At 39.6% G+C, this 24,924-nt stretch overlaps 1 protein-coding gene across 1 annotated transcript in view; it reads left to right on the top strand.

The window, feature by feature from the left end:
* The window catches only part of LOC136684428 (parathyroid hormone 2 receptor-like), a 78,147-nt gene that overhangs the window by 14,635 nt on the left and 38,588 nt on the right, over nucleotides 1-24,924 (top strand). The window contains exons 3-6 of the mRNA XM_066659184.1: nucleotides 4,958-5,068; nucleotides 7,130-7,245; nucleotides 7,331-7,428; nucleotides 13,284-13,470. Of these exons, the coding sequence (XP_066515281.1) occupies nucleotides 4,958-5,068; nucleotides 7,130-7,245; nucleotides 7,331-7,428; nucleotides 13,284-13,470 (512 nt within the window). The remainder of the gene's footprint in view (nucleotides 1-4,957; nucleotides 5,069-7,129; nucleotides 7,246-7,330; nucleotides 7,429-13,283; nucleotides 13,471-24,924) is intronic.

Genomic DNA, 24,924 nt, shown 5'->3' with positions numbered 1-24,924 from the left:
ATTGCTATGTGTGTGCTCTGCCATTTTAGGTGACTGCTCTTGTGTTCCAGGTGGTTGCTATAGCTGTTGCTTAAGTATTTCAAGTCATGGCTGAGATGTCCCAGGTAGTTGCTATTGGTGTTACTAGGACCTTGCTTTGGTCCCTTGGGTCCCTGGACGATGATGATTGCCCCACATGCTTAAAAAATAAAGGTGGTACAAAGTTGTCCTTTGAGGGATTCTATACATGGAAACTTGTTTGGTTTCATAAAGACATTTTTGAGTGTAAAGAAACTTTTAACAGTTTAAAGAACATTTGTTTGATCTAAAGGTTTTTTTTTCTTTTACCAATTTAAAAGTTATAAGCAAAACGTGTTTTTATGGACCATTAGTCGTCCATCTCTGGCATTGCTCAAAGAACCCTTTGTAGCACCATTATTTTTAAGAATGCATGTTGTTGGTAGAGTGTTGCTAGTGTATTTGCATCATTACTTTATTATACTTGTGGCTATTAATTACTAATGGATTATCTTCAGAACTAGACAAATATTTCTCACTTCCCCTAAATACTGCTGATTCCCCAACTCCCATAGATTCTTGTGGATTGCTCTGGTGAGGTCTTGAAAGCATAGGTTACAAGTTTCATGAATTTTGTTTGTGTGTTTGGTGGTAAAAATGACTCTTTTAATACATGAACAGAATGCATGTGTTTGCTGGTGGGATAGTTTATAACATGACACCTGCAATTGTGGGTCAAGACACAGCATGCTTTCAGTGGAGAGGACTGACAGGGTCAATTATCAAGAGCAGGGTATTTACACAAGACAGAACTAGCAGTTCTCGACAGTTTATTCAAATTGTAGCTCTGAAGGAACGTGTGGAGAGTTCTGTCTAGAGTCGCTCATTGAGTAGTCGACAGGTTTTCAATAATAAAGTCCACATTTGAATTGTTCCAGCACTACTGTCATCTACTCAACATTTGTGTTTCAAATCAGAGTCTGAGGGTGGTTTTAGGAATCCATTGGGAAAATGTAGCCATTCTTACACAAAATTCCCAACAGGGAAAGCTCAGGGATGTAGCAATGATGGTGCAGGCGGTGTAATTAGGGTGGAAACCAATTCCTCCACCACATCTGGGACTGTGTAACAAATCACAGAGCAGCTGCAAAATGACAACGTCTGCGGATATTGTTTATTTCCAGAGAGAAACTGAAGCAGGAATAAAAGGAGTGGTACTTTATTAACCCCCTTGGGGGAAATGATTCTCTGAATACACATACACACTAGGAACTCACACCTAAAGCAATAGGCGGCCAGTCGTAGCACCCAGGGAACAGTTGGGGGTTAGGTCCTTGCTCAGGGGTACTTTGCAGTGGATGTTGAGGGAGAACAATGTGCTGTTCCTTCACTTCCCACTGCCCCAAAGGTATTTATTATAATGCGTACTACACTATTTTATAATGAGGGAGCATTCTCCTCCAAGTGTGTTGAGCTTTCCACTGGCATTGTTTTGGCAGCATTTTGAATAGATGTGCTAATTGGATCACACAGCTTGGAGGAACAGTAATGAAAAACAGCCAAAATGGGGATAAAAGTGACCAAATGTTACATTCAATGTATGTTAATGACACTTTCATCTTCTGCAAATAATGCACCTCATAAATAACCAAACACCTCCTTCGCTGGTTATGGTCTTCTTTGTTTTCCAGAGCTCTGCATTAGCAGTAAAAGGTTTGTTAATAACACAAAAATATGTGTGCAACAAATGCGTGCCTGTGACCAATGAGATAACCAAGAGTGATTTTATTACCACTACACAACAGTAAAACGAAATTCATTTTCCATATTGGCAGTGAAAACACACATAAGGAAGCCCCTCCCCCCCTCACCCAGAGCAGGACTTGAAGCCAGAACCTCCAGGTCCCTGGAGCTGTGTGACTGCGACACTACCTGCTCTGCCACCATGCCGCCCTAATTATTAACAATATAAATGTCAAAAATTAATATAAATATAAAACATTTCTGAAGAATATTTGCATCTAATTGCACATCAAATCCATATTGTACATGAAAATATTGCAGATGTGAACCCCATTATATAAAATCCAGGTCATGGAGAGCAGAATAATGCAGTATTAACAGCCCCTTTGTATTTCACAAGGAGTGGGATTGACATTTAGCACCGACTGAACTCTGTGTCCTCATTTCCTCACTCTCCTTTCTTCTTTCTCCCCTAGACGACACACGGTGACATATAAGATATGAATATCACTGATCTCGTGGACTCAGACTTAAGAAAGCGTCAAAACACTGTCAGTTGGACAGATCTAATACCTTACAACCTCCATCTATTCTGTCTATTCTGATGTGTAACTAGCTGAAAAAGGAGATATTTTAGGCAATTATTTATTAATAGAGACCTGTTCAGAACAAATGCTGTCAGAACATTGAGAGGAAGACCAAGAACAGCACAATTCTCTGGACCTGATCACTGGGGCTACACAATAACTACCATCTTAATCGCAGTTCACACTGTCCTCCCTGGTGACCAATGGCATATCCAGCCCCACTGGCACCATTAATATCTGCTCAGTACCCTCAGATTAACCTGGATTTAAACAAATACAGCAACAGCACATCCCTTGTATTTACCTACTGTGCAACTCTAAAATCACTCCCTAACTTGCAAAATACGTATTGGCTCCCTTTGCAGCTAAGGTCATACCTATTCCCACTGCTAACATTATGGCTTCCTCAGTATCAGCAATTCCACATACTCTCATTTATTACACTTTAAGGCCTTATCCAGTCCCACTGGCACTGTTAATGCATTCTCAGGGCTACTGTTTTCCAAGTGCACATTACACAGAACTTACAAATGTGAAAGTGTGAAATGTGAAATGTTAAAGTGGCAGTACAGTAGGCTTTAATGTCATTTTTTAATGTATCATGCTTTACTATATCATCGCTCGCAAAACAGAACCTGCTATCTCTCTTTTTGCCATTGTGATGTGAGTATTAAAAAACAAATCCTAGTTGACTCTTACATGAAGTTATAGATTAATGATTGAACCCATATGGAATGTCAAAAAAGACTCTGAATAAATAATGCATTTATTTAAACAAAGAGGGATTTATCCTCTTTTCTTCTAAATTTGCCTTTTTGGAGATATTGTGTTTTCTGACAGTGACTTATATCATATCTCAATATTGACTTTGTACAATGACAGTATCTTGTCTTAGTGTTACAACACATTTATGTTAAATGGATTAATTTATGAGCAAATCTAATTTATCATTTTGGAAAAACGACCCACCGACATCATCTGCATCTGCCTCCACTGTTTGCCTTTGAAGTCCTGGTGCATGAGCTAACAGAACTTGCGTATGCATAAACTCTCATCAAGAGCGACAAAGAGAAGAAAGGCAGGCAAGAGCGTGGCATGGCAGGAAAATAAGCTCCTGGGAACATGTGTGATCAGGAGGAATGAAAGGAAGAGAATCAAACACAGCATGTTTCCAAACACATCAGATCTAATTGGTAGATCTAGTCATTGTTAAAACTCAGTTCAGTTGAACATTAACAGTGTGTAAAATTGCCATAGAAAAGACCATTGCCTGTAGAATGCTTCACTCCAGAGCAGCTGCACAAAAGTCTGAAGCCACAGCACCCTTTTTCATAGAAGGGAAGGGAAGGCTAGAAGGGAATTAAGTCCCCCAGCATTGGTCTGTGGAACAGTGGAACTGTCTTCTCTGGAATTATGAGCCCCATGAAAACAATGCAACATTAGTTATTTTATGGCTGCCATCAAATATATGGAGACATTATTTCCATTCAGCACCACTCTAGTTGGACAGGGATTTTTAATCAAATCCAAATCCAGGTTTTGGTCCTCCAATCAGAATGAGCCCTAGTCATCAGTTCTTATCGGTTCGGTCTTAAGCAGGGAACTGAACCCCAGTCTTTAGTTCCTACTGATCTCAGCCTTGTCTCAGATCTGATCTGAGCATTAACTGAGCAAGGGATAGAACCCTAGTCATCAGTTTTAACTGGTTTGACCTCTACCCAAGCAGAGAATCAAACCGCATTCATTAGTTTTATCTGATCTGAGCTTTAACCATGCAGTAACTCGAACCCGGATGGTTAGTTTATACAGATATGAGCTTTAACCGAGCAGGGATTTGAACCCTACTCATAATATCATACCAATCTGTGATTTACCCAAACAGGAACTCAGTTTTTACTGATCTGAGCTTGAATCAAACCCTAGTCTTCAGAGTAGAAGACACATTCTGCATCAGAATAAATCACTTATTGACTAAGACTGAGTCTGTGTTATTTATATTAATTATAATTATCATAATATTGCCAATTTATTACTGATTTAATGTTGATCCATAAACTATAGTGTAACCCTATATTCATGGAGTGGAGTAGTCTGTAGACTGGAGGCTTGAAGAAGTTGCATAGTGTGAGATATCAAACCCCAAGCTAGTTTTTTACCTTATGTTTATCTCTTCAATGAATCTCTGAATACAAACACGTTCATAAAACACCTCTTTGCCTCTCCATTGTCACAGAATGGCTTGAATACACAGTACAATGATATCATTTTTATTTACCTATTGTTGTAGAGCTCCCACAGACTTCAAAAGCAACAGCACGGTGGAAAACACCATGCAGAGAGGAACAAAACCACAGAGACGCTCAAAAGTACTTTCACTGCAGCTACAAAAGACAAATAGCTGCTGAAACACTAGATCTACATCCCAGTTTTGTTTTTAGAATTTGCCACTAGGATTTATGTACTAAATGTGGTGGAAAAACATGAATCCTTTCAAAGAATCTCAGAGAAATAGTGACCGTGATACAGCCCTTTCGTTCATAGTAACTGAATAGCACATTCAGATTGAGTGAGTAATTCATCCTTAATCACTACTTTCCTCCTCTTTCCACCTTCTTCTTGTTTGTTAAAAGTGGACAAGTGTCCTCCAGAGTGGGACGGTCTGATCTGCTGGCCACAGGGTTTACCAGGGACTCTGACCAAAGTGCCCTGCCCGAGATACATCTACGACTTCAACCACGCAGGTATGAGCACTGCTGTTATATTCACTTCTCCCTCTTGTCTGACTGGGTCCATTTATTGTGTCTAAATTAATACAGTTCAAGGTGAAACACTTCTAATAACTTCAGTGTAAATGGGTGGGGTCATACATGTCATCTCAAAAAAAAAAAAAAGTTTAAAATAGGACTGAAGTTTAAATACAACTGCTAGTTCTAAATGAATGTTCTGATTGAAGAAGAAACTTTCCTTGACTCTGCCCTAACGTAGACCTACACAAAACAGCAGTCTGCCCTAATGTAGACCTACACAAAACAGCTGTCTGCCCTAACGTAGACCTACACAAAACAGCAGTCTGCCCTAATGTAGACCTACACAAAACAGCTGTCTGCCCTAACGTGGACCTACACAAAACAGCAGTCTGCCCTAATGTAGACCTACACAAAACAGCTTCTGCCCTAACGTAGACCTACACAAAACAGCAGTCTGCCCTAATGTAGACCTACACAAAACAGCTTCTGCCCTAACGTAGACCTACACAAAACAGCAGTCTGCCCTAATGTAGACCTACACAAAACAGCTGTCTGCCCTAACGTAGACCTACACAAAACAGCTGTCTGCCCTAACGTAGACCTACACAAAACAGCAGTCTGCCCTAATGTAGACCTACACAAAACAGCTGTCTGCCCTAACGTAGACCTACACAAAACAGCAGTCTGCCCTAATGTAGACCTACACAAAACAGCTGTCTGCCCTAACGTAGACCTACACAAAACAGCTGTCTGCCCTAACGTAGACCTACACAAAACAGCTGTCTGCCCTAACGTAGACCTACACAAAACAGCTGTCTGTTCTAACGTAGACCTACACAAAGCAGCTGTCTGTCCTAATGTAGACCTACACAAAACAGCTGTCTGCCCTAATGTAGACCTACACAAAACAGCTGTCTGCCCTAACGTAGACCTACACAAAGCAGCTGTCTTCCCTAACGTAGACCTACACAAAGCAGCTGTCTTCCCTAACGTAGACCTACACAAAGCAGCTGTCTTCCCTAACATAGACCTACACAAAACAGCTGTCTGTCCTAACGTAGACCTACACAAAACAGCTGTCTGCCCTAACGTAGACCTACACAAAGCAGCTGTCTTCCCTAACTTAGACCTACACAAAGCAGCTGTCTACCCTAACGTAGGCCTACACAAAGCAGCTGTCTGTCCTAAAGTAGACCTACACAAAGCAGCTGTCTTCCCTAATGTAGACCTACACAAAGCAGCTGTCTGTCCTAAAGTAGACCAACACAAAACAGCTGTCTGCCCTAACGTAGACCTACACAAAGCAGCTGTCTGTGCTAATGTAGACCTACACAAAACAGCTGTCTGCGCTAACATATACCTACACAAAACAGCTGTCTGCCCTAACATAGACCTACACTAAACAGCTGTCTGTGCTAATATAACCTACTCAATGCAATTGTCTGGCCTAACATAGACCTACTCAATACAATTGTCTGCCTTAACATAGACCTACACAAAACAGCTGACTGTGCTAAAGTAGACCTTCACAAAAAAGCTGTATACGCAAATATAAACCTGCATGGTTTATGTTCCTGGTCACAGTACAATCCCAGTTCAGCTCTGAAACTATGTGTGGGAGAGGAGCCATATAAATGATTAAATTTACCAACAAACATAACCTGTGGAACTGTCCCAATGAAGCCGGTGCTGCTCCTGAACGCCACAACTATACATATATAGACTATAAGAGAATATTTTGAAAAATGAATGTTGTTTATGTACTCATTTTTATTTCTTTCCAGGATATAACTTTTTTCTTTTTCTCTCACACATTGAAATACTGAAACTGATACAATACTGGTAACCCACTTATCATGAGGTTTTTGTCTAAAATATTAGGATGAGGGTTGCCAAAGTGTAGATAAGTAATGTTAAATTAGTCTATACACTCTTCATTTTTCACACATACATTTTTAAAATACTTTTTCTTTAGATACCATTATAAACTGCCCAGAGTGTGTCTTTACTTTTAAGACTGTAAAGTGCACTGATAAATTCTGTCCTTATTTCCAGGCCATGCCTACAGGAGGTGTGATTCCAACAGCTCCTGGGTGCTTGGAGAGGGTTTAAATAAAACATGGGCCAATTACACAGAGTGTATAAAGTCCTCTGGACCGAACAGAGACAGAGTAAGCTCCGGTACAAGCTGTATTCTTATCTGTTGTTCAAATGTTTGGAAAATATTCTCTGACTGAACTCCATCTCTGTCCACAGCACATGTTTTTCGAGAGGCTCCACATCATGTACACAGTGGGCTACGCCGTGTCCTTTGCGTCATTGCTGGTGGCCATTCTCATCATTGGATATTTCAGGTGGGATAGGTGTAGCTGAGCTACTTTGAGCTAAATGTTGGAACATTGCTGTGAGGAGATGATGGAAGCCAAATGCTGATTGTATGCTAAATGTTGGCTCACACCCAGAGGTATAAGATGGGGCTGTATCTCCACAGCTGAACAGTCCAATTCTGTAGAGCCTTACACCTCTCAGCCTGATTGGCATTGAGAATACTGGTCCCGCTACTCCAGAGTGTCCCATTTATCTGAGCTTTTTCCCATTTACAGAGCTTTCTATGGAGATATAAACTGGGTGTATATTATAAAGCAAATAATCAAGTATTAGAGATACCTGTAAAGTGGTTGCCATCCACTCTTCATGTCAGAGGGAGGAATTTCATTTGGCCTCCAGTAATTGGTCCAGCTTTTCAAATCCCCTGGGTTCTGAATGGCAGCAGATGTTCTTTGTGTCATAAAGCTGATGATTATGGTTTCTAAAAATCCTGAGTATGCACGAGAGGTTCGAGAATGGAAGCAGCCTACCTGCTGACACTGTAGATGTTGCAGCATTTGTCTCATGTCATGTGGGGGTTGGTAAAGAATGGAAAGGAACAGGGACTCTCGAGCGAAAAAGCTCACTATGGCCAATGTCAGGCATCAGTTAAACTACAATGCCTCTGTAATGCCAGGGATATAGAGCAGTGTAATGGACTCAATAGAATGAGTTGGAGTGGTGTCTAAACTTATTCAGCGAGATGTTTGGTGTAGGTTTTGATGATATTAAATTCCTCTCTGGTTTGCCTTGGCACATTGCTCCATTGATGATGTTTGCACTGAATTAGCCAGGTCTGATGATACTTCCACCACCATACTTTGCAGTTCAGTTGGCATAATGACCTTGAATCTATATGCACTTGAAGTATATTAAACAAGAAAACAATAGAAGGTTGAAAACTTCCCCTCACTGTTTATATATGTGACAATTCAGATCCATAACGTGAGTGTAGAGTTAGTGAAACTAACCTTGAACAGCTGGTGTTTTGTAAGGCAATATTTGGAGGCCAGAATACGAGGGCAAATGTAATACATCTCACACACAGGGTACAGAACACTTTAAACAGAGAGCTGGAAAAGTTAAACTTATGGTTAAATACGAATTCTTAAAGCTTCCGCATTCGAGTCTGTTTTCAATCAAAGCACGGGCCGTGATCTTCTCCAGATGGTCCTTCAAGGCCTCAGGTGTGAGGAAGCTACCCTTCTGTTTTCACTGAAATCAAAGTGAAACTATAAGCAATTTCTCTCTTCACAGGCCTTCCTTCATCTCTCCTTCACTGCTGGGCCATGAAAGAAAGAAGACTTTTTGTGTAAAGATGCTATTTTGTAAATAGGCATAAAGATGTGGAATAAAATGGTCCTCAGAAGGAGGGCGTGATACTTCACTCACAATCACACCACTCTCTTTAAAGGAGATGATAATACAGGACATGACTCAGGATTTTAAGGTTTTTGGAGCATGTTTGATTAAAATTAATGAGCTTTGGGGCATTGGAGTGCAGAAGGAGATAAATGTACAGAGTGGCTCTAAGTGTTGCTGGTTCTGAACGAACAGCCTTGGCATCAACTGCAACTGAAGTATTGCTACAAAGAAGGATGCCCATTTAAAAAAAAAATAAATGGAGCCAGTCGTTTTAATCAGAAAGCAGCAGTGGGAGTTTTTGAGAATGCTGATATTTTCTTCAAGATCAGAACAGTGTTCGCTTTCACCTCATCTCAGACTCAGTTAGAAACCCGAGAACTGGGCTAAACATTTCAATTGCACCATAGGATCTTACCAGAGGAGGTCAGATACTTCATGAGAGTCCTGCTGTAGATTTCAAGGGCAACCTTGTGCCAAAACAGGTGAAGCAGTAGTTTGTCAATTTCCAGATATAAGAGTGGGATTCACACCAGTGAGCAATGTGCTCTGAATGCAGGTTTGTACATATTTCACATAAACTCTCATCCCAGGATTGGACAATGTGTATAGAATAATATTCACCCTTACTAGATGTATACACCTATACCATGAAAAAATTGCCTTTTTTTCCCAAACCTCCTTACCCATAGCTCTAGCTCCTAACTCTAACCCTAAGTCTAACCTTAGCTCTAATTATAAATGTAAACCTAACCTCCCAAAATGTAGGATCTGCAGGGTTGTCTCCAGTGTAACTTTCTGCCGCAACAGTTTACAGTTCTGTTTCTATCAATAAATCAATCAAATTTTATTTATATAGCGCTTCTCACAACAAAAAGTCATCACAAAGCAGCTTTACTAAGATCCGGGTCCAAGCCTTCTATGAGCAAGCCAGGGGCAACAGTGGTAAAGAAAAACTCCCTCAGCACATGAGGAAGAAACCTTGGAAGAAACCAAGACTCGTGGAATACGTGGAACCCATCCTCCTAGGGACAACACCGGAGACACAATAGAGAACAGAAGTAAAAGTGAACTGATGACAGATGAATGGGTTATAGTAATGTGAATGTAGAATATTAGTGATGTATGAGTCTGAGGAAGGAGGAGGTGATCAGTGATTTTTTGTAAGTTAAAGTAGGTTGCAGAGTTAATTTGAGATATAACACCAGCATGATAGTGTAGATGAGACAAGGCCAGGATCTTGTACAGGACACACAGGGTCAGGGGCAACACCTGGAGAGCAGCAGGACATCTCAAAGCATGAGAGAGACAGGAGAAAGAAAACCAGACAAAGGGAACAAATGAAAATACAGAGGTTAGTAGGGTCATGGTAAAGAACTGGCAAAATTGTCCTGCGAAAAAAGCTTCCACGGGTCAGGCAAGAGAACCTAGCGGCAAACAGCGTGTTGGCAGTTACTAGAAAGCTAACTAAAAAAGCTGTAACTATGGTAGTATGACAGGGTTAATACAGAACAGTGATAATATGAAAACCAGCTCGAACACTAATAGAGAAGGAGTAACCTGAAAGTGAGTGATTAACCAAAAGCTTGTTTGAAAACGTAGGTTTTTAATCTAGATTTAAAGATTGAGAGTGTGTCTGAGCCCCGAACAGTAACCAGAAGGCTATTCTAGAGTTGAGGAACTTTCTGAGAAAAGGCTCTTCCTCCTGCAAAGAGTAGATGGGCGACCTACTCTTGAAGCTGTGTAACGCTTTGCACGAGCTCCCTGCCAGGGGTCTTGCAGTAGTCTAGGCGTAAAGTTATAAAAGCATGCACTAGTTTCTCTGCATCTTTTAAGGATAAAATAGGCCGAAGTTTGGCAATATTGCGTAGGTGGAAGAAGGTGGTTTTGACTGTATTGGATATGTGGGTATCAAATGTGAGAGTCGAATTAAAGGCTAGGTTAAATTATCAAGATTAATAGCAGCATTTCTGAGTGAATGTATCTGAGTATCTGTACCTAGTAACAAGACAGTTTTATCAGAATTTAACATGAGAAAATTTTGCATCATCCAGTCTTTAATTTCAGTTAGACATTCTGTTATTTTATGTAGACAAGCAACATCATTAGGTTTGGCTGATATATACAGTTGTGTATCATCAGCTTAACAGTGGAATTGAATACCATGCTTAAGGATTAGTCTACCCAGTGGCAGCATGTAGAATGTGAATAATACAGGGCCAAGCACTGACCCTTGTGGATCACCATATTTAACTAAAGTATGATTAGAGGATTTATTATTCAGATAAACAAATTGATAACGGTCAGATAAATAGGATCTGAACCAAGCGAGGGCAGATCCTCTTATTTCTACCAGATTTTTCAGCCTATCAAGAAGCATCACATGATCTATGGTATCAAATGCTGCACTTAGGTCAAGCAGCACCAGAATAGAGATATAGCCCTTATCAAGTGAAAGGAGTAAGTCATTAGTTACTCTTGTTAGAGCTCTTTCTGTGCTGTGATTTGGTCTAAATCCACACTGAAAAATGTTATGAATGTCATTGTTTTGTAGGTAAGAGCACAACTGCTGTGACACGACTTTTTCTAGAATCTTAGCAATAAAAGGGAGGTTTGATATTGGCCTGTAGTTTGTGAGCACAAGAGGGTCAAGATTGTTTTTTTTTAATAATTGGTTTGATTACCGCTAATTTCAGATGTTTAGATACATATCCAATTTTGAGGGATGAGTTTATTATTGTGAGCAATGGTCTAATGACTTTAGGTAAGATTTGTTTAAATAACAAACTGTTGGTATAGGATCCAGTAAGCATGAAGATAATTTAGATGAGCTAATTAAACTAAGCAAGTCATTTTCATTGACATAATTGAAGTAGTCTAAGTGCACCTGCTGGCGGGGGGTTCATCTACAAGAGCCGATGTGACTTTGGACTGATTTTGGATTTTGAGGCAAATGCAATCAATTTTATCATTAAAAACCTCATTAAGTCATTACTACAGAAATCAGAGGGGACAATGGAGTTGATTTCCTTTTTGTTGCCAATTAGATTTGATACTGTGCTAAAAGGAATCTACGGTTGTCTTTGTTGTTTTCTATAAGAGAAGAGATGTACTGTGATTTGGCTTTAGATAAGGCATGTTTGTAGTTGGTGAGGCAAACCTTTTTTCTTTCTAAATTGTTTCGCCTTGACTGGTGCAACACTATCTAGTTTTGTACACAGTAAAGTTTGTAGGTTGTTTGTAATGAGCTCAAGATCAGTAGGGTGAGTTGGAAAAGAAATGGTGGTAAGGTCTGGAAGGTTATGATTCTTCTTCCTGTACATAACAAAGAGTGGACAGGATTTGGTCAAGCAGTGCCACCAGTGGATTTGAGTACATATACAGAGTGTACAATAGCAACCAATCATAACCAAGTATAACCCAGAATTTTAAAGAATAAGAGGCTGTTCCTTTTATATACTTATTCCCATTTCTAACATCCAGTAGGAAGGATTCAGGTGTGAGTTGTTTGAATCCATGACGAAAACGACAGACACACAATTAATAAATCAGAAAGTTACGGAGCAAATCACAAAAACCCAGACTGAGCTCCACGGTTAGACACTATATCAATAAGAGGCATCATTAGAAATACAACATAAGACCAAAGCAAGCATGGCCAGTACAAAAGGCATGGAACAAAGAACAACTGTGACCAATGAATGATAATATCTACTGACAACTGTCAGGGACAACACAAGAAAAGTGCAAGACAGAATCCAAAGAACATGGGCAGAAAAACATGGGAGACACATGCAAAGAGGACAAGGAAGATTTGTTTGGAATCTATTTGTTTAAGGTATAATTGTCATTGAAAATTGCCAGGTAACTGTTGCCAGGTAGTAAGTGTGATGGTTATAATTTTATACAATGAAAAAATAACTTAAAGTAATATTAATACACACAACAAATGCAGCGACCAATCAATTTTTCACTCACTGTTTTCACACTACTTTATTTAAGATTATATGACACCACAGTTACTATAAAATGGCAAATGAATTGGAGAATGTTTGAGAATAAATTTTGATTGTTGGTTATGTAGCACGTAAAGGAACGGGTGGCACTGAGCATGCATTAACGGTGCCAGTGGGGCTAGCTGATGACCCCTGTGAAGAACTAACAGCAGTGGCTGGTTTGCATACTCGTGTGATGGGCTCAATGAGTAACTGTAGTTGTTAAGGAGCTGGTTGCTGATCGGATCATAAACGGCCACAGAAACCTTAGTGTTGAGGTGCAGGATTCAACAGGAATTAAAAGGTAGGAAAAGAGTGTGGTGGGCCTTATGTGAAGCTCTAATGGATTGGCATAGGATATTTTAAATCTTGTGTATTATACACATAATAATAAGGTTTCTAAATTAATTTCTGACCTTCAGTATTCTAGGTTTATTAGTAAATAGTACATTTTCTTTGTACTTTTGTTTGTTGCTTATTTCTAGGCGTCTCCACTGCACGCGGAACTACATCCACATGCACCTGTTTGTGTCCTTTATGCTACGAGCTGTTAGCATCTTTGTGAAGGACCGAGTGGTCCACACCAGTGCTGGCCTCCAGGAGTTTGACTCTGTCCTCATGAATAACTTCACCAACGCAGTGGACGTGGCTCCAGTGGACACCTCTCAGTATGTAAGTGAGATTTTCGTAATTCAATTTTTAAATCAGATTCAATATTTATCCAAAACTGTGCTTTCTGATTTCAAGAGCATCCACAGGGAGCTTGTCCCTCTCTTAATAAGGTTGCAGACTGGAAAATGTAACATTTATATGAGAGTTCAACTGCACTAGGCCATGACAGAGTTAGTGACATAAGGTCCTGATGTTGGATGATAATTTCTGGACCACAAATTCCACTCCAGCATATCCCAGACTAATTGTGTGGAGTTCCATCACTTCGGAGACCACCGTGCAATCACTTTATACCCCACATTGGGAATGGTGACCTTGTACTCTTTCACAGCTGCTGCAGGGCATTCTGTTGCTGATTCTTCATAATATATTTTTACAGATTAATCTAGAATGACCTTATCCACTTGCCTATCCATGCTGGCTAAATCACTGCAGGGCTTTTAACCACATTGCTCCCCTTAGTGAGATTAACTTAGATGGGAGAAATGGACAAATCTGAAACTAATGTTGAGGTTTGATTAGAATATGCTGCACAAAAATGCAGTTATTACTTTTACTGATAATGTTGTGCTAAGAGAAGCAGAGTGGAATAATAAAAAAAAGGTTATAGCTACATATATAACAGAGTGTAAAAATGGTAATTCCTCAACTGTTGTCCAGGGCATCTGCAGAACCTTTAGAGTGGATCTAAATAACCTTGCCTCATTCTTTATCAAAGTCTTTGAGCTCAGGACTGTGAGTCACTAAATATGTATTCATCCACTATAGAATGTAGAAAACCTGGCTGTGGAAATCTCTGGAGCTGCTTTTTTAATATCTACTTAAGATTAGGCCTAAATGCAGGGACATCATGAATACCTTAAGTAAACTTGAAGTGGTGTGTCATCATTTAGTTTTACAAAGTATGAATAATAATGAATCATAGCATGCTTGATTTTGTGAGTCAATTGACTGTGTCCACATATGAGTGTGTGAGTATATGTGTGTGTGTGTACCCTGCACTTATGTCAAGCAGACTCCAGACACACAGCTTGACCTTGATCAGGATTAAGCTGAGTGAATGAATGAATTAATGCATTTTTAGATATCATAACTGTTCAAAGAAAAAAATAACTTGTATCTCAAATATAGTAACTTTACAGCAGAAGGGAAAAAATAACTCAGCTTTCAATTGAAGTCAATGTAAATAGATTTAATTTCAGGAAATTTTGGAGCATTCCTATTGGTCCATTCATCATGAAACTTTTACACAGTGTAAACGACAGCTGCTGTGTGCAAATGATGTAGTAAACTAAAAAACACAAATTAATATACAGGTACTGGTCGTAAAATTAGAATATCACAAAAAACGTTTATTTATTTCAGTAACTACATTCGAAAAGTGAAACAAGCGTTTATTTCTTATAATTTAATGATTATAACTGACAACTAATGAAAACCCTAAATTCAGTTTCTCAGAAAATTAGAATATAACTTAAGACCAATACAAAAAAAATTTAATTATAGAAATACTGGCCAACTGAAAAATATGAACATGAAATGTATGAGCTTGTACAGCACTCAGTACTTAGTTGGGGCTCTTTTTGCCTGAATTACTGCAGCAATGTGGCGTGGCATGGAGTCAATCAGTTTGTGGCACTGCTCAGGTGTTATGAGAGCCCAGGTTGCTTTGATAGTGGCCTTCAGCTCTTCTGCATTGTTGGGTCTGGCGTATTGCATCTTCCTCTTCACAATACCCTATAGATGGGGTTAAGGTCAGGCGAGTTTGCTGGCCAATTAAGAACAGGGATACCATGGTCCTTAAACCAGGTACTGGTAGCTTTGGCACTGTGTGCAGGTGCCATGTCCTGTTGGAAAATGAAATCTGCATCTCCATAAAGTTGGTCAGCAGCAGGAAGCATGAAGTGCTCTAAATGTTCCTGGGTTGATCTTGGACTCCAGAAAACACCAGTGGACCAACACCAGCAGATGACATGGCACCCCAAACCATCACTGACTGTGGAACTTTACACTGGACCTCAAGCAACATGGATTCTGTGCCTTTCCACTTTTCTTCCAAATTCTGGGACCTTGATTTCCAAAGGAAATGCAAAATTTACATTCATCAGAGAACATAACTTTGGACCACTCAGCAGCAGTTCAGTCCTTTTTGTCTTTAGCCCAGACAAGTCGCTTCTGACACTCGCTTCTCTCTTGTTCAAGAGTGGCTTGACACAAGGAATGCGACAGCTGAAACCATGTCTTATATACGTCTGTGCGTGGTGGTTCTTGAAGCACTGACTCCAGCATCTGTTCAGTTTTTGTGAATCTCCCCCACATTTTAGAATGGGTTTTGTTTCAAAATCCTCTCCAGGGTGTGGTTATTCTTATTGCTTATACTCATTTTTCTACCACATTTTCCTTCCTTTCACCTCTCTATTAATGTCCTTGGACACAGAGCTCTAAGCAATGACCTTTTGTGTCTTCTCCTGCTTGTGTAAGGTGTCAATGGTCGTCTTTTGGACAACTGTCAAGTCAGCAGTCTTCCCCATGATTGTGTAGCAAAACTAGACTGAGAGACCATTTAAAGGCCTTTGCAATCATCAAATTAAAATAAATAAACACTTGAAATATATCAGTCTGTGTGTAATGAATAAGTATAATATACAAGTTTCACATTTTGAATGGAATTACTGAAATAAATCAACCTTTTCATGACATTCTAATTTTGTGACCAGCACCTGTACATGTAAAAAAAACAAAACACACAACTTGCCAAATGGGGTGGCACGGTGGCGCAGCAGGTAGTGTCGCAGTCACACAGCTCCAGGGGCCTGGAGATTGTGGGTTCGATTCCCGCTCCGGGTGACTGTCTGTGAGGAGTTGGTGTGTTCTCCCTGTGTCCGCGTGGGTTTCCTCCGGGTGCTCCGGTTTCCTCCCACAGTCCAAAAACACATGTTGGTAGGTGGATTATTATTATCGTAACACTTATATAGCGCCTTTCTAGACACCCAAGGACGCTTTACAATCTACACTGCTCAGAACGCTCAAGTCACACACACAGGCGAGAAGCGGCAGCCAAACGCGCACAGCGTACTCTCAACCAGAAACGACCGTCCACCTGGAGGACTGCATCGGGCACTAGGATTTCACCCAGGACAGAGCGCCAATCCATATCTGGGCACACACACATTCACTCACACATACACAATCATTAACTCACAAACCAGGACAGTTATTACAGAAGCCAATTCACCTACCCTCCATGTTTTTGGACTGTGGGAGGAAACCGCAGACACGGGGAGAACATGGAAACTCCACCCAGATGGGACTTGAACCCAACATCCCAGCGCTGGGAGGCGAACGTGCTAACCACCAAGCCACCGTGCCGCCACATGGATTGGCGACTCAAAAGTGTCCGTAGGTGTGAGTGAGTGAGTGAATGTGTGTGTGTGTCTGTGTTGCCCTGTGAAGGACTGGCGGCCCCTCCAGGGTGTATTCCCGCCTTGCGCCCAATGATTCCAGGTAGGCTCTGGACCCACCGTGACCCTGAACTGGATAAGCGGTTACAGATAATGAATGAATGAATGAACTTGCCAAATGTAAAATGACCCAAATCAGAATTAGAACCTCAGAATGAACATGATTCATGTTTGAATTCTAAACTCGCATATTTTAAGGCATGTTTGAATACATACAAATGCATTTTGTCTGCGTCAATGCCTCTGTTCTACTTTAAAGTTTAGAAAAAATGTAACTTTTGGACACATTTGAAAAGTCTCTTGGATCAAAGTGTTCACTCTTGCCTCTCGGGTGCACGCTGTTTGTTTTTGCTGTGTTTTCCTCTGGTATTCTTATCTGACACACTCGCTTGTGGTAGCATTAGCCTCGGAAAGACCTTGGAGCAGGATTGGGATACAACAGCACACAAACAGCTTGGGTTAAAAGTTGGGTCAGTCTTTAAATAAAGGGGGACATTGGCTTGGGCATTTATTGTGGCAGCAGTTACGTTAAATATTCCAGCGTTTTATTCAAGGTTATGGTCTGTGGGAACAGTTTGAAAGGAACAGAGTTCTGAATTGGCCCGAGAGAATGTTGGATACCACAGCTCAAAGACAGAGCACTTGATTACACTGAGCCGTAAAGGCTGGTTCTCTCTAAGTTCAAGCCCACTTGATACATAGGTCAGCTCCTCAGCTGAAGACATCCCCAGGCTCAAAGAGCTGTTTTCTTTCCATTCTGTGCTTTTTTTTTTTTTCTAAAAAACACTAACCACCTACAACTCCGGCTGGTGCTGCTCTCTAAGATATAAACCCCTCTTTTGTCCCTGGTGCCATTTGGATGTGATTATTCCTGATGCTCTATTGCTGCCCACACTGAGACTTCAAACTGGAACCATGTCCACTGCATCCAATCAGAGAAGAGCACAGTGTGTATGCCTGAGCCCCCCCCCAACACCACCACCACCACACACTTTGTCAGCCACAGAGGAATGGCTCAGAGGCATTGCCAAATTGTGATAGGCTGCTTGGAGACCACTCGCTTTATGCTGCTGACTTTAGCTGGAGGTTTATGCTCAATGCAATCAGCCTACAAGACTACTAGGGTCCGCCTCTTCCATTTAGCCTCTGAATCTGAACACTGTGATAGGACAAGATATAAGGGACAGTTTTCACAGTTTCATGACCTGAGATTACAGATGTTTTTCTTAGATTGTGGACAAACTCCAAGATGGATTATCACCAGCGCTCATGCCATAGTTTCATCATATTTGATAGCATTTGCATGAACTTGTCATTAAAATGCCACTGCTCATCATTAACTGTCATGGCCACTAGATTTGACTCTGAGTGTGAATTTGGCCTGACAGCACCTCGAGGTCTGGCAAATATCGACTGTGTTGTGTCTATTATTAGTAAGACTTGAGTTGTGACTGAGCTCCTGCATGTGGACAAGGGTTGGTAGAAGGGTGTTGCATCATTTTGGCTCAACTGGAGCTGAAGACTGGCTTCACATACATAAGCATGACTATGCATTTTATGTATTTTTTGATAACACTTTGCTGTTATACTTTATAAGGCTACATATCATATCAAGTTCCACGGTGACTTTTTACAGTTAATTTTACAGTAAATTACAGGCAGCACAGACACCAGTACACAGCTATAAATTAACAGTAGAAAAACTATAAATTTACTGTTTTAATTTATTACAGTAAAATTACTATATTACTATATTTCCTCAACTACTTTAAATGTTTGTTATTTACTGACAGCAAACACCAATACAGTACTGTACATTTACAGTAGCTGAATAGTATTTTTTAAATTTACAGCATTTTACTGTAAAACAGTAAATTTTATTTCTTAATTATACCCCTACTCATTATTTATGAGTGTTACTGAATTACAGGGTGTAGACAGGGTGTATTACAGGCTAAATTCAGCTCTTATTCAGCAGCTTTTTTTATCAGACCTTCCCGTTCCACCTTAAATGTTGCAGTAGTCTCATGCGCATTGGCCATTTAAAGTGGAACGGGAAACTAACAGTTAACTACTGAGACATCAGTGTACAACTAGTTATGTTTTCTATTTGTTATGATGTAAAGGAACATAATACATTGAAAATACATTAAAGTATGGTAATACAGTGGTTATCAAGGTTTTTAAACTTTGGGTGCAGCGCAGCATCTCGCTGTTGATTCATAAGGCATCATAACCCTCTGTTTTGAGTGTGTCTCTGGAATATGTCAATTTGAAGGATCATTTTGCCTTAGCCCTCTACCCCAACAAGAACTGAGACCGAACCTAGGCAAAACAGAGGTGTAGGCCTGAGTGATGGGGTAAAGGATGACATGGGATTTACCCTGAATTGTCATCATGTGTTTTTATGAATGACCTACTGCAAAATATTGTTTGCTTTTATGTACATTATAATGAATAAGACTACATGACACCTACTGTACATATAAAATGATATAAACCAACATTGCTTGACCCAAAAGCTTTATTCCTACAGGGACTTGAAATCAAAACACCTTCTACACAGTCAGAAAAAACTTGTTGTTCGGTAAAGATACAGACATCTTAAAGTCACGTCAAACATACAGCAGCGGTCTTTACATACAGCTGTGTACTTTGACGGTACGCTACATTCTCTTCTCCAGATCAACTCAGCTTCAAAGTCTAAAATTTAATATGGTCCAATTATATTTCTGAATTAAATGTACTGAGACATGGGGTCCGACTACACAGGTACCAGGTACACAGCAAGTTCACCAGTGTTAAATCAACACTGTTAGTGTAATAATTTAACACTCTCAGTGTTAACACTAATAGTGTTGAATTAACACTGGAGAAATTGCTGTGTACAAAAGTGCCACCACATTGAGAGTGAAACTATGACATATATATATATATATATATATATATATATAAATATATATATATATATATATATATATATACAGATAGATAGATAGATAGAGAAAGAGAGAGAGAGAGAGATATTTTGGCCTTTGAATCTTGACATGGAACAGGAAGGGTGTTGATTGCCTTGATATCAGGTTCCAGCAGTGTTCCATTAACCTCCTCTTTGAGGGCAGGTGGTGGATGTATGATGTGGGCCATTACTTCATGAATGAAGGGTTGCCAGATTGAGTAGCCACTAGAGAAAATTGACTTAACTTTAAGAACAGCAGGTTCTATGGTGATCACTCTTACTTTCCACCAAGCCTTGCCTTGAGTCACTTAACCCCAGTCTTTCTGTAGGGCCCTGATCTCATTTCCCTCAAAGAAAATCTCATCTCAAAGACTTGGCTGTTCAAAATGTCAAAAATAGAACAGAATTTGTCTTTAAGTGAATCATACTCAAACGTACACCAAAGGCAAACTGAATAGTGTCATCCTATAACCAGTGTATGTTAGTGTAATACCACATGGGATTGATATACATCAGTTAAAATAGGTAATAGAGGTGTACAATCCCCTGCAGTGCTTTTTCTAGACCCCAAACACTTTACCTTCTTTGGGATATCAGATAATAACCTCAGCCTCCAACCTGCACCATCCAAAAGATGCACCATATCATCACTGTCCAATTTAAAACATGTATGTCCATTTTTTATTTTTTATTACATGAATTCCATAATGAATGGGCCATTTAAAATGCTACAAAATAACTTGGAATAAAATCTTTTTCCATTAAATTCCATTTAAATTTAAGACCTTTTTCCCTTATACTGTAACAATACTATTTTGGAAGATACATGGTTTTAATTGAACAGTGATGATATTTTATTATATTTGTAGATTTTAAAGTAGTGTTGATTCCCTATTTCATCTCCAAAAGTTATATTTACACAGTTCTATAATGAAATCTTACAAATATATCCCTCTGCTTTTGGAGAAGAGAATGTAATGAAACTTTAGGGAACACAACTGGACTTTAACACCACTGTTGCACATTTAAAGGTATATTAAACTATTTGTACCTTTAGTGACAGTACTGTACTTGCAATGTAACTTTTTTTTCCTGAGAGTGTATTCTCAAATTGATCTGTTCTGTATCTTTAATTAGGGAACAAATGGTACCATATTCTATTTCCATTGTATATTTTTGACTTTAACATTGTAGTAAATTCTTATGCCCCATTTTATCTCCAGGACTTCGTTGTATTATTTTATTGTACCCAGCTCTATAATGAATCCTTACAAATATTTCCCTCTCTTTCTGGAGAAGTGAATGTAATGAACCTTTAGGAAACACAGCTGGACTTTAACACCACTGTTGTACCTTTAGTGACAACCTGCACCTGAAAGAGATATTGTGTTTCTGGAGAAGTCTTTACACTTTATTTGTGTGATTTTAACATCAGCTGTGTTTGTTGCATGACCACATCTGAAATTCTCTGTGAAGACGATGCATGGGAGTGGAAAATCCTTTTAAACATCACTTAAATCTTCTTAGTTTCCATGAAAAGCACCATGAGAGGTAGTCTCTGCCTTCTGCGAAGACAGAACGAGAAACGAAGAGCGAGGAAACCATTTGAAAGTAGGAACCTTTAGGCAGAGACAGTACAAAGCTTCTTTGATCATCTGTCAGCAGAGACTCTTACAGGGACCATCAGTGGTGGAGTCATAGGGAAGTGTTTACAGTCACAGAATCTATTTCTTTAGTGTCTTTGGTGTCCCTCACAGAATTTTAGAAAAACTATAGAATGGAGACATGGAGCATCATGGAACACCCTAGGAATGAAGTGGAGATGTGTTTGTGATCCAGAGCTAATCAATCAACATCAGGACCTGACCTCATTGATGATCTTGTGGCTGCTGTCAGATCCACACAGATGGTCCAACAGCTGTAGTAAAGCCTTCCCAGAAAAGTAGAAGCTGTTAACTGCTGCAAAGGTTGACAAGCGTCCTTTCCATACATTTTACATCAGCAATATTGGGTTTATACCTTGCACTTGCTCTTGAGAAACGTATTGGGATTGGTTCTGCTTCACTGATACTGGACACTGTTGTTTTGCAGGACTATCTGGTTCTAATCAGGTGTTTTTCTCATCAGGGTGTAATGTTAGTGTAGGCTCCACAGGAATGCATCATTATTCAAAACTCTCCATCTTGCCTATCCTCCTTTCTCTTTCATAAGGAAACATTGTTATTCTGTTTATCGCCTTCATTTCTAGGTGTCACGCAGGTTCAATTATAGCTTAAATAATGACTTCACTAAATAATTGCATTTTAATTGAGTGCCCTGCTCTCAAGCTGACATTTCCTGGAGCTTCCATCACTATATCCAGAGGGAAAATGCCTACAGGTGTTTTTTTTATTTTTTTTTTCTCAGGGATGGGCTTGTTTTGAAGCTATGATTGCCTAAAATTACAGTCTTTTATCTGTCCTGCTTGGTATTGATCCTTGACATTATTTTAGACCTGTTTTATATAAAAGTTCTGTATTAATATGTAGTTACAGATTAATAATATGTGAATTAACAGTGTAACTACTGCTGCTGTATTTATTCATATGGAATATCTAATATAATATGTGTAGTCACTGAGATGGTCTTGCACACTGTCCAGGGAGTGTTCCAGATTTTTCCTCATGGATTCCCTGTAGGGTCCTGTAAATGTGAATACATCTTAGTAATTATTGTGTTATAACATGTTTAGTAATGTTTAATTCCTTAATTATAAATGACAAATGATAAATGACAAATGATAAATGATCTTTGTTTGAATGCATAAAAATCATTAGAGAAACACTTAGTTGGATATAGTGCTGTTAATAATACTTAGGAACTAAAATGAACCCTTTAAGTTTAATTTACTTATCTCAGCATGTAGTGTTGCTGTCACACAGCTCCAGGGACCTGGAGGTTGTGAGTTTGATTCCCACTCCGGATGACTGTCTGTGAAGAGTGTGGTGTGTTCTCCCTGGGTCTGCGTGGGTTTCCTCCGGGTTACTGTCTGTGAGGAGTGTGGTGTGTTCTCCCTGTGTCTGTGTGGGTTTCCTCCGGGTGACTGTCTGTGAGGAGTGTGGTGTGTTCTCCCTGTGTCTGTGTGGGTTTCCTCCGGGTGACTGTCTGTGAGGAGTGGGGTGTGTTCTCCCTGGGTCTGCGTGGGTTTCCTCCGGGTGACTGTCTGTGAGGAGTGTGGTGTGTTCTCCCTGTGTTTGTGTGGGTTTTCTCTGTGTTCCTGTTTCCTCCCACAGTCCAAAAACACACGTTGGTAGGTGTATTGGCGACTCAAAAGTGTCCGAAGGTGTGAGTGTGTGAGTGAATGTGTGTGTGTCTGTGTTGCCCTGTGAAGGACTGGCGCCCCCTCCAGGGTGTATTCCTGCCTTGCGCCCAATGATTCCAGGTAGGCTCTGGACCCACCGTGACCCTGAACTGGACAAGGGTTACTGACAATGAATGAATGAATGAATGAATGAATGAATGTATATTATGTAATTGCATCATGTCCTTTATTATGATCAGCAAAACTGGAACCCTTTAAGGGCTTCTAAAGGTGGGTTTTAGGACTATATTAGAACAGAGTATGTCAGTGCATGTTTAATATAATGCTCAAGGACAGTACTGAAGTATAGAGTGATAGAGCACGCACATTTTACACAATGACAGTGCATATGACAGAATATAAATACAAAGCATTCATGCTGAAGCCCAATGCATTCTCTCACATCCTACAGTTCTCTAACTCTTGTCTAATAGTGAGGGATGTCATCGTTCCTCAGGCAGGTATCCAGACTCCCAGTAATATATTCTGACACTAAGCAGTAATTTTTCAAGTCAGGAAGCCGTAGCTTTCTACAGATAATTTTCAGCCTGTGGTTGTTTTGCATTGAATCAACATATAATAGGTGTTCAATTGCATTATTCCGCTCTGATTGTGCTACTCTGGAGGATTTAGTGATGCAAATATTACATATTTTAAATGTCTACAGCAAGTAGGATTAAGCTCTGCAGCAGGGTTAACATGAGGCATCGGGTTTGCTTGTGGACTGGCCAATAAATAATAATAACACACCAGGACAGGGAGGATTCATAGTAAAAGAAGAGGTGGGTGATATCAAATTGGACAAAGATACTGGGAATTTCAGGGAACAATCAGAAAGCCACAAAAATAGGAACTGCACATAGGGGGAACAGTAATTGAATGGTATGGTTTTGACAATCAATTGACTATAGACAATGATTTTGACAAAGACAAAAGTTTTATGACAGTTCTGTGACTCTCAGATGAAAGTTAGTGTAGTTAATTACTTGTTAAATATGAATGATTCAAATAGAGGTTGACTAATATTATCCTAACATTAGGTTTTAATTTGTCAGTCTCAGAATCACAGCAGTGTGTGTAATTAACACATTAGCGCATCAGAATGTCAGTGTCATGTTTTTTTGCTACTAAAGCATGAGTGCACATGCTGCTACAGTAGCGCTAATTAACATCCAGAAGCTAAATCCCAAACCTACGCTTAACGCTAAACCTAACCCTAACCTCAGCACTACGCATCACAGCAACACCTTAGAATAAGACTGCACTTATAAAGGTTTATTTATGGTTTACAATCTCTTAATTAATGGTTATTAATTAGGTTGTAAATGCTTTAAAAGTCATTAGTAACACATTGATACCACATAGAAAGTGCAACAGTGACCTGCTGTTTGCCAAAATGTATCTTTCGACTTGTCATCTTCAGCAAATATTTAATAAAAAGTTTAACCATTTAACTGCCAAGTTTAGTCAAATAATTTCCGATAGAATGTCTTTGTAGACACTGATGATAATGATGTGGACCTGAACATGTGAAATGACTAAATTCACTTTCTTAAATTTTAGCCCATTCTTTACCTGACATTTTCACTATTAGATGAAAAAGAGATGATTTCCCCTTTTATCTCTGTGTTACAAAGGAATATTAATGACATTTAAGGTGTTAACATGGTTTAATTAATAACCATGTATTAAAC

The sequence above is a fragment of the Hoplias malabaricus genome, unplaced genomic scaffold, assembly GCF_029633855.1.
Source record: "Hoplias malabaricus isolate fHopMal1 unplaced genomic scaffold, fHopMal1.hap1 scaffold_62, whole genome shotgun sequence".
NCBI classification, from domain to species: Eukaryota; Metazoa; Chordata; class Actinopteri; order Characiformes; family Erythrinidae; genus Hoplias; species Hoplias malabaricus.
This window is presented reverse-complemented; position numbering and strand designations above follow the sequence as displayed.